The 10,531-nt window shown below is 46.4% G+C and overlaps 1 protein-coding gene across 2 annotated transcripts in view; it reads left to right on the top strand.

Moving 5' to 3' along the window:
* Positions 1–7,550, top strand: part of ptpn11a (protein tyrosine phosphatase non-receptor type 11a) — a 14,014-nt gene extending 6,464 nt beyond the window's left edge. For both annotated transcript variants that reach the window (XM_027139673.2, XM_027139674.2), the window contains 14 exons: positions 261–455; positions 606–798; positions 895–1,014; positions 1,680–1,793; positions 1,916–2,012; positions 2,166–2,245; positions 2,595–2,753; positions 3,028–3,159; positions 3,323–3,477; positions 3,754–3,821; positions 3,916–4,067; positions 4,213–4,325; positions 5,640–5,741; positions 6,505–7,550. In XM_027139673.2, the coding sequence (XP_026995474.1) occupies positions 261–455; positions 606–798; positions 895–1,014; positions 1,680–1,793; positions 1,916–2,012; positions 2,166–2,245; positions 2,595–2,753; positions 3,028–3,159; positions 3,323–3,477; positions 3,754–3,821; positions 3,916–4,067; positions 4,213–4,325; positions 5,640–5,709 (1,648 nt within the window). In that variant the 3' untranslated portion in view covers positions 5,710–5,741; positions 6,505–7,550. The remainder of the gene's footprint in view (positions 1–260; positions 456–605; positions 799–894; positions 1,015–1,679; positions 1,794–1,915; positions 2,013–2,165; positions 2,246–2,594; positions 2,754–3,027; positions 3,160–3,322; positions 3,478–3,753; positions 3,822–3,915; positions 4,068–4,212; positions 4,326–5,639; positions 5,742–6,504) is intronic.
* Positions 7,551–10,531: the final 2,981 nt, after the last annotated feature.

Here is a 10,531-nt window from a genome sequence, read left to right as displayed (position 1 = left end):
GTGGTATGAAGTTAGGAACAGTCACGTTTTAGGTGATGTTTATATTCGGCACAGTTCGTTTTTGGCGGTAAATATTCTGAAAATGTCCTGAAATTGTCTCTAAAGCTGATGCCTTAGTCATGCGCATGGTTTCGAACCCTAAAAATGCATGCGGTTGAAAGAATGAATACAAGCCCACACAATTTCGTGAGCTTACAAAGTCTCAGTGGAATTAACGTTGCAGGCAAGAAATTTGAAGTTTTATTTTGTTGTATATTTAGGCGAAATGGAGCAGTCACCCACATTAAGATCCAGAACACGGGGGATTACTACGACCTGTACGGAGGAGAGAAATTTGCCACCTTGGCTGAACTGGTGCAGTTTTACATGGAGCATCACGGGCAGCTAAAGGAGAAGAACGGCGATGTGATCGAGCTGAAGTACCCGCTGAATTGCGCTGACCCGACGTCAGAGAGGTGATTCTTCAACCACATCCATCTCTTTATCTTTTTTTTTTTAATTCTGTTACTTAGCTGATGTCTGTTCTATAGCAGTAAGTCGTTTTTCCATTAAAGCAGCTGCTGAACAAATACTTTTTCTGTATCTCGACATTTTATTCTCCCAAGGTGGTTTCATGGTCATCTTTCGGGCCGTGAAGCCGAGAAGCTGCTGACAGAGAAGGGCAAGAACGGCAGCTTCCTGGTCCGAGAGAGCCAGAGTCATCCTGGGGACTTTGTTCTCTCCGTACGAACCGGCGATGACAAAACGGACAGCACCGACGGCAAACCCAAAGTCACCCATGTCATGATTCGTTGCCAGGTACTTTCACAGAAAGGTGACTTTACTGACTCTGGCTTTGTCTGGAACTTTATTCCACTGTATCTAATCACCTGGATTTCTTTTATTGTTTCTCAGTCTGATATGAAGTATGATGTTGGTGGAGGGGAGAAGTTTGACTCCCTGACAGACCTGGTGGAACACTACAAGAAAAACCCCATGGTGGAAACACTTGGCACCGTGCTTCAGCTCAAACAGGTGCGCTGTTGGGGAAACTGGTGATGAATTTCTTCAGCAGTTTGTTCAGCTGTATTAGGAAGCACACCGTGGAACTGAAAACCTCACTGCACTGCATGCACACTGTAAAGGTCCAGAAGCTATTTAACCCAGTAGCTTTGACAAGTGATACAAAAAACCTTTCTTAACTAAGAGTCCGCCTCGACGCTTGGAGTCGCTTCACGGAGTCGTTTGTAAAAAAAAAAAAAAAAAGCAATTAAGTAAGCCTAATTCCATATTTAGAAGATGTATTAGTGAGTAATAATAATGGAAATTAATAAGTAAGCACAACTAAATGTGTTGGTGTTTATCAGTAGCACTGTATATCATCCTCTAAATTAAAAGACGGTTCAATCCGAGCGTTCATTAACTCTACTTCAGGCTTTACTCTCCTGCTTGTGCACTTGTCTTGTAATCAGAGTAAATCAAGATGGAGGTTGTGAAGTTTAGCCTACTAAAGTTTTGCGCTCTCTCGTGCTTAAAGCCTTAGGATGTACAGTCGAAAATGGTAAAATCTCTGTATGGTCAGTCTCAGAGCAACTAAAACGTAAACGTCCTCCACATAGAGCTGTTGATCTACCTAGAACCGTGCTGTAGTTCTGTCAGAAGATGCCTTACTGTAAACTTCCTGCCTGTTGTATTTAAAGCCTCTCAACACGACACGCATTAACGCAGCTGAGATCGAGAGCAGAGTGCGGGAGCTCAGCAAACCGGCCGAGGCCACCGATAAGGTCAAACAGGGATTCTGGGAAGAGTTTGAGGTGAGAGCCATCATCCACGCTTCAGTTAACATAGTTAAATAGGTTATTACATTATCCTGCACTCTCTTAGCAATGCTGAGATTTATTATTTCCATTTCTGCACCTTCTCCTATTGTGCATAGACGCTTCAACAGCAGGAGTGCAAGCTGCTGTACAGTCGCAAAGAGGGCCAGCGCGCCGAGAACAAGAACAAGAACAGATACAAAAACATCCTTCCATGTGTGTACATTTGCTTTCCTTTTCCTCTATTTAATGGCTGTTATCTTAAAGCAGAGGCATGTAGAAGGGGCTGCAAAATGACAGAGAGAGAGATAGAGCTGTGCGGCACAGCATGTGAGTGACTTTTTACTTCCTCTGTCAACCTCTTTTCAGTCGACCACACGCGAGTCATCCTCAACGACGGCGACACAAACGAGCCGGGCTCCGATTACATCAACGCTAACATTATCATGGTAATAACAACAACAAATATAAGCAGCTGACTATTAAAAAAAAATTAAGACGCAATACTGTTTTTTATGTGTGTGTGTGTGTGTGTGTGTATATATATATATATATATATATATATATATATATATATTTATGTGTGTATATATATATATATATATATATATATATGTGTGTGTATATATATATATATATATATATATATATATATATATATATATATATATATAAGCTTAGATTAAATGACATTTGATTACATAAACATTTAATAACACAGATCAGGATAAGGCAGGAAGGAACGCCACATTTGGCAGAAAACTAATACAGTGTGCATTTGCCTCTGTTGTCATGCAGCCAGAGTTGGAGTCGAAGTGCAACAACGCCAGATTAAAGAAAAGCTACATCGCCACACAGGGCTGTCTGCAGAACACAATAAGTGACTTCTGGAGGATGGTGTTTCAGGAAAACTCTCGAGTCATTGTTATGACTACTAAAGAGGTCGAGAGGAGCAAGGTGTGTTGTTTTCCGTCCGAGTGTTTAGATGGAGGCGATCGCTTCCATATTGTTTGACAGTACATATTGAATATAAAATGGAAGCATAACTTCTCGCTGCTATCGGCACGGGAGTGAAGTATTTCTAACATGCTGGCTGTTAAGAATCTAAGACAATTTCAATTTCTGAAATGTATCAAAAAATTGTAAAATGAAATCTTGGCCCTTGATGAAAAGCAGCCTTAGGATTAGAATGCAGAACGGGACGATCGAATGTCACTGTGTATCCTTACAGAGTAAGTGTGTGAAGTACTGGCCGGACGTTTCGGCGCTAAAGGAATACGGTGCCATGCGCGTGCGCAACGTCAAGGAGACGTCAGCGCACGATTACATCCTGCGAGAGCTGAAGCTTTCCAAAGTCGGACAGGTAATGAAAAGGAAAGCGTAAAACGACAAACATCAGAAAGGTTATGTGTGAATTGCACACTTTTATCGATCTGTTAATTAAAGGCAAATGTGTGCCTGTGAAATAAGTTCCACTGGATCAAGTCATCAATTATGATTGAGCAGTTTGTGTTCTTGTTGTACAGGGAAACACAGAGCGCACTGTATGGCAGTACCATTTCCGTGCCTGGCCCGATCATGGTGTGCCCACCGATCCCGGCGGTGTGCTGGACTTCCTGGAGGAGGTCAAACTAAAGCAAGAGGGCATTCTAGAGGCTGGGCCTATTGTGGTGCACTGCAGGTAATGCAAACTTCAAGCCTTTAAACATGTGCTGTATTTTTCCCCCTTCTCATATGCAATATATTGTCTCCTTGTCTGTGCTGTCTTAATATTTTTTATGCAACAACCGGGGCACTTAAGAGATATGCTAATATCTACTGCAATAACAAGCACCATAATAAAGGACACAAAAATAGTTTCCTGACTCGAACATCTTTCTTAGGTGAGATGTTAGTGCTTACGGGATGCACTGATACCCAAATGAGATATTTCTGTTTACTTTTGTCTACTCATCAGTGCCGGGATTGGACGCACTGGGACCTTTATTGTGATTGACATCTTAATAGACATCATCAGAGAGAAAGGTAAAGCCATAATGATATGAGAGGGGAAAAGGGGGGGGATGGGATCTGTAATTGTCGGGCTTTGCTGTGAAATCGCTGTTTTGTCTACGTGCAGGAGTGGACTGTGACATTGACGTGCCCAAGACGATCCAGATGGTGCGATCACAGCGCTCAGGAATGGTGCAGACCGAAGCCCAGTACCGCTTCATCTACATGGCAGTTCAGCATTACATAGAGACCCTGCAGCGCCGCATAGAGGAGGAGCAGGTGTGAAGAGCTGTCCGTGTTGAAGTTATACTCGTAGTGTGAAATGTTTCATTTTCAGCCTGCCATGTGAAGTCAGCATCAGATGTCGTCGTAGCATCGATTACTGTGCTTTGTCCTCAAATCCTTTGGCTTTTCTTCGTTTCAGAAAAGCAAAATCAAAGGACGAGAGTACACCAACATTAAGTACTCGCTGACTGATCTGAGCGGAGGGGACCAGAGCCCGCTTCCTCCCTGCACCCCTACGCCAACCTGTGCCGAGTGAGTAGTTTTCCATCTGTTTTGTTGATTAGAAAATATCCAGGGCATCCGGATGCTTCTTTTTTTCCGATTAGGTTCACACCCAGAGAGTAAGACTTTGGGCCGGGATTGCATTTCACTGTGGCACGAGTGCACCGGCGTGATGAAAGTGAAACGCAGTGCAGCAGGAAATTACTTTGGCTTCTGATACAAAGTCAGCATAAAAGAAGTGCAAAGAAGGCTTTGCTTTTCAGCGGCTTATTCACATCACTAATGAAAAACAATACTGTTGGCATATAACAGATTTTTTTTATTTATTTATTTTTTACTGATATGATACCTTCTTTTGGCGTGTTATATCTATATACGTTTTTTTTTTGTTTGTTATTTCACACAAGCTAATCAGCGGACTCCTTTAGCTCATGATTGTGTCTGAGCAGCTTTGAAGATTCTGTAATCCAGCACTCGGACATTAGTAGCGAACACCTTTGTGTTTATATTGCGTGTGTCCTGGCAGGCTGGGAGTCACAGGCAGAGTGCTTTTGTTTTCTTTAGTGTTCTGTAGAATATCCGACCACACCCAGTCACGTCAGAGATCTGTCTAGTCAGCACATTCAGCAAGCGTTTAAGCAACACTCACATTTCTGTCACGTCTCTTTCACCCATTTCGACCCTACCGGATGTTTAACATAAGACTCAAGTCTATACACGTATCTAAACCTACGTGTTTTTACAATTCACCCCACTTCTTCTCTTTAATCGAGGTCACAACCCAGTCGGATCGTAAGAGGCAATTTAGGCAACTCGAACAATTTAAATGCTACCATTTAATACAGATAAAAACTTTTTCAACTTTTAAAGAGCGTACAAGAGCACGAGATAATATAACTAATAAAATAGCCGTGCGGTCGGGAGCATTCATACATTGCTGAAAACACAGCTGGATGCTGAACGTTTGGGATTCTGCAGTACAGCACAAGGTACGGAGGTCTAAGGAGGAGACGAGGCTTCCTGCAGGTGTCCTGATAATATTAGAAAGTTCGCTCGAGCTGTTCAAAATATAATGCACATATGCTGATGCAACATTAGTGTTGAAAAAGGCTAAAGACTACACTTTCGAGTATAAACTTGCACTAAGGTGTAAGTGGAGTAAACAGCACTGGATATAGTGGCAGTGTAATACTGTGGGAGGATAAAATTATATCCCACATGCCTTAATGTGTGCAATTCCGTGTACGTACAGAGAGATGAGCAAAATACTAAGTGTCTGTAGCAGCTAGTATCTGTCTTTAAACAAGTGTGTGTGTGTGTGTGCGCGTGTGTGTGTGCGCGCAGTATGCGGGAGGACAGCTCCAGAGTGTATGAGAATGTGGGACTGATGCAGCAGCAGAAGAGCCACAGATGAGACTCTGACTTACAGGATTGTCTGACTCACAGGTAACAACCTCTTCCTTCAAACGGACATAAAAGCAAAGGCAGCAAACGTATTAGAGGGTGTGGGGGGATGTTGTGGTTTTTTTTGTTTCTTTTAATTTCGTTAAAGGAAATTAATTATTGACTTAACCACACGCGAAACACCTACAGTACAGTATGTAGCTCGTTCTGAATCCCACCACCTCCTGCACAACACATCAGACTAATTAGCCAAATACTGAAGCCCTTGAAGAGTAGCTGTTATGTGCAATGTAAAGAGAAAAGACAAGCTTATAACCAACCGCTGGCTACATAACAAAGACACTTTCTCAGCAAAGCATAATCAGTGTAGCGTGTATTACCGCACTCGGCTAGCTGACTAGCTCGACGGCACACTGTTACATCGTTAGCTACCATTTTTTGCTTGGTCAATTCGGTATCCTAGCAACATAACCATACCATTGAGCAGCATAATAAACACTCACGCCTGGTGAGGCTATTGCCGAACCTTCAGCAAGACCATTCACACTGAGATCGTATAAGACCAGATCAAATGATGCTGAATATCACATCATAATTATTATAAAGGAGAAATTAGATCTGCGTACATTAGGTAGATACATCTATTGTATCTACTGCAATCTAATGTACCTAATTGTTTGGTTTTTTTAAATAAATATTTGTTTAACTTGGTATTGTTTGTGTCTTCTGACATAAGTGTCTGTTTCTGACATATTAGTCCGTGCTGACTGGCTCCTAATCTGACCTCTGGTTTCTATTTCCACAGCAACCATCTTTCCTTATCGCCAGCCGCACCTGAAAGCCTGAAACGTGATCATCGCTACCCGGAAAGACGAAAATAAAAATGTATGAAAAGGAATTTTAAGAAAAAAGAAAACGGAGACCAGTATGTGAGGGAGAGATGTGGATGGAGTAAAATTCATTTCTCCTCCCTGCAAAGCAGCCTTTTTTTTTTTTTTTTTCTTTTTCTTTTTCTTTTTTTCTTCTCACCCCTCCCCCATGCTAAGAAACCACTGTGAACATCGTGAAGCCTTACTCGTGAGGATAGAGAGAGAGAGAGGGAGTGAGAGAGAGAGCGCAAGAGCCCCTGCGTAAATGAACTGATCCGCTGTGGAGTTCTCTGCAATCCATTCAGGCTGCAATTAGCAAAATGTAGAAACGAGCTTTTGCTGTCTTGTTTTTCTGTCTTTTTTTTTTTTTTTTTTTCTTTTTTGCTCAATTTTCTTTCTATTACCAAAGCAAGATTATATTAGACTTATTCTGAGTTTTGGTGTTTTGTAATGACATGAAGTGGCATGTGCTCAAAACACACAGCCTTAACTAGTCACTTATAGTATATTTGTTCTCTTATATATACACACACACACACACACACACACACGCACATCAAAAGTATAGCTGTGTCCTACATTCAGTGTACAAGGTTTTAAGGGAGAAAAAGGAGGGAAAGCCGACTTTTGGGAGACTTCATCCAAAATCTCATTCATCCCTCAACCTACAGATTTCTAGGATCGGATATTTTTAAACAGCCCCATCCTCGTTATGTAAATGTTTCTTTCTTTCTTTTCCTTCTTTTCTTTTTCTTCTCGTCCTCCTTTTCCTTTCTTTCTAAGACAACGTGCCTTTTTTTGAATACATATGTATGAGCACCATAAGAACTTATTTTCTGAGTCCTTGATGAAAAGAGGACCAAAGGGAGGTCTTGTTTAATCTTTTTTTTTTTTTGATGATGGGAATGTTTAAATCTGGTCATCTGCTTACAGTATATTCATGTGGGAAGGTTTTTTTTTTTTATATATATATATATATATATTTCAGTCCCAGCATACTGTCCGTTACCGTCGGCGACTAAAACAACTTATTCTCTACCCTGTCTGAATTTCTGTCGTCATCAGTATTTCTTGTTTCCAAACAAGATTCCTGCTAGTCTTGTTATTTTAATGTTATTCCACATTTGTTTTTGCATCTTTTGCGTCATCATTTCAAAATTGCACCGCATAACTGCCCCGCTCCCTTACTGCCCCGCTCCCTTACAGCCCTGCCACTACAACGCTTTGCTCTCATTTTTTTATATTGTGGACGCGTTCTCTTCAGACACTTAAGAATGTAATTCTGCCATTTGAATTATATTCCTAATTCTAACTACAATACTAATCTTTTCTATTAATACCTTTACATGGCCTTATAGGAAGCTAAGTGTTTGATTCTGTGTTCTGCCAGGTGAGGATCGGCCAAATGTTCAGGGCTCGTAATCAGCAAACTGTACTGCATCCATTTATTTGTGTGTGTGTGCGTGCATGCACGTGTGAGGGTGCGTGTGAGGGTGCGTGCGTGCGTGTGAGGGTGCGTGTGTGCGGGATGTAGGGTGCGTGCGTGTGTGAGAGGGTGCTTGCGTGTGTGAGGGTGCGTGCGTGCGTGTGAGGGTGCGTGCGTGCGGGATGTAGGGTGCGTGTGTGCGGGATGTAGGGTGCGTGCGTGTGTGAGAGGGTGCGAGGGTGCTTGTGTGCGTGCGTGAGGGTGTCTGTGTGAGGGTGTATGCGTGCGTGTGTGAGGGCGCGTGCGTGAGCGTGTGTGTGTGTGTGTGTGAGTGCGTACATGTGTGTGAGGGTCTGCGCGTGCATGTGAGGGTCCGTGTGTGCGTGCGTGCATTAAGGTGTGTGTGTGTGAGGGTCTGTGCGTGTGTGTGTGTGAGGGTCTGTGCGTGTGTGTGTGTGAGGGTCTGTGCGTGTGTGTGTGTGTGAGGGTGTCTGTGTGAGGGTGTATGCGTGCGTGTGTGAGGGCGTGAGCGTATGTGTGTGTGAGTGCGTACATGTGTGTGAGGGTCTGCGCGTGCATGTGAGGGTCCGTGTGTGCGTGCGTGCGTTAAGGTGTGGGTGTGTGTGAGGGTGTGTGTGTGTGTGTGAGGGTCTGTGCATGTGTGTGTGTGAGGGTGTATGCGTGCGTGTGTGAGGGCGTGAGCGTATGTGTGTGTGAGTGCGTACATGTGTGTGAGGGTCTGCGCGTGCGTGTGAGGGTCCGTGTGTGCGTGCGTGCGTTAAGGTGTGTGTGTGTGTGAGGGTCTGTGCGTGTGTGTGTGAGGGTCTGTGCGTGCGTGTGTGTGTGTGAGGGTCTGTGCGTGCGTGTGTGTGTGTGAGGGTCTGTGCGTGTGTGTGTGAGGGTCTGTGCGTGTGTGTGTGAGGGTCTGTGCGTGTGTGTGTGAGGGTCTGTGCGTGTGTGTGTGAGGGTCTGTGCGTGTGTGTGTGAGGGTCTGTGCGTGTGTGAGGGTCTGTGCGTGTGTGAGGGTCTGTGCGTGTGTGAGGGTCTGTGCGTGTGTGAGGGTCTGTGCGTGTGTGAGGGTCTGTGCGTGTGTGAGGGTCTGTGCGTGTGCGTGTGTGAGGGTCTGTGCGTGTGCGCGTGTGAGGGTCTGTGCGTGTGCGCGTGTGAGGGTCTGTGCGTGTGCGCGTGTGAGGGTCTGTGCGTGTGCGCGTGTGAGGGTCTGTGCGTGTGCGCGTGTGAGGGTCTGTGCGTGTGCGCGTGTGAGGGTGTGCGCGTGTGAGGGTCTGTGCGCGTGTGAGGGTCTGTGCGCGTGTGAGGGTCTGTGCGCGTGTGAGGGTCTGTGCGCGTGTGAGGGTCTGTGCGCGTGTGAGGGTCTGTGCGCGTGTGAGGGTCTGTGCGCGTGTGAGGGTCTGTGCGCGTGTGAGGGTCTGTGCGCGTGTGAGGGTCTGTGCGCGTGTGAGGGTCTGTGCGCGTGTGAGGGTCTGCGCGCGTGTGAGGGTCTGTGGGTGTGTGAGGGTCTGTGCGTGTGTGAGGGTCTGTGCGTGTGTGAGGGTCTGTGCGTGTGTGAGGGTCTGTGCGTGTGTGAGGGTCTGTGCGTGCGTGTGTGTGAGGGTCTGTGCGTGAGTGTGTGTGAGTGTCTGTGAGTGCGTGTGTGTGAGGGTCTGTGCGTGCGTGTGTGTGAGGGTCTGTGCGTGCGTGTGTGTGAGGGTCTGTGCGTGCGTGTGTGTGAGGGTCTGTGCGTGCGTGTGTGTGAGGGTCTGTGCGTGCGTGTGTGTGAGGGTCTGTGCGTGCGTGTGTGTGAGGGTCTGTGCGTGCGTGTGTGTGAGGGTCTGTGCGTGCGTGTGTGTGAGGGTCTGTGCGTGCGTGTGTGTGAGGGTCCGTGCGTGCGTGTGTGTGTGTGAGGGTCCGTGCGTGCGTGTGTGTGTGTGAGGGTCCGTGCGTGCGTGTGTGTGTGTGAGGGTCTGTGCGTGTGTGTGTGAGGGTCTGTGCGTGTGCGTGTGTGAGGGTCTGTGCGTGTGTGAGGGTCTGTGCGTGTGTGAGGGTCTGTGCGTGTGTGAGGGTCTGTGCGTGTGTGAGGGTCTGTGCGTGTGTGAGGGTCTGTGCGTGTGTGAGGGTCTGTGCGTGTGTGAGGGTCTGTGCGTGTGTGAGGGTCTGTGCGTGTGTGAGGGTCTGTGCGTGTGTGAGGGTCTGTGCGTGTGTGAGGGTCTGTGCGTGTGCGCGTGTGAGGGTCTGTGCGTGTGCGCGTGTGAGGGTCTGTGCGTGTGCGCGTGTGAGGGTGTGCGCGTGTGAGGGTCTGTGCGCGTGTGAGGGTCTGTGCGCGTGTGAGGGTCTGTGCGCGTGTGAGGGTCTGTGCGCGTGTGAGGGTCTGTGCGCGTGTGAGGGTCTGTGCGCGTGTGAGGGTCTGTGCGCGTGTGAGGGTCTGTGCGCGTGTGAGGGTCTGTGCGCGTGTGAGGGTCTGTGCGTGTGTGAGGGTCTGTGCGTGTGTGAGGGTCTGTGCGTGTGTGAGGGTCTGTGCGTGTGTGAGGGTCTGTGCGTGT

This window comes from Tachysurus fulvidraco, chromosome 20, assembly GCF_022655615.1.
Source record: "Tachysurus fulvidraco isolate hzauxx_2018 chromosome 20, HZAU_PFXX_2.0, whole genome shotgun sequence".
Classification (NCBI taxonomy): domain Eukaryota; kingdom Metazoa; phylum Chordata; class Actinopteri; order Siluriformes; family Bagridae; genus Tachysurus; species Tachysurus fulvidraco.
The sequence above is the reverse complement of the archived record's forward strand: the minus strand, read 5'-3'. Positions and strand labels throughout refer to the sequence as shown.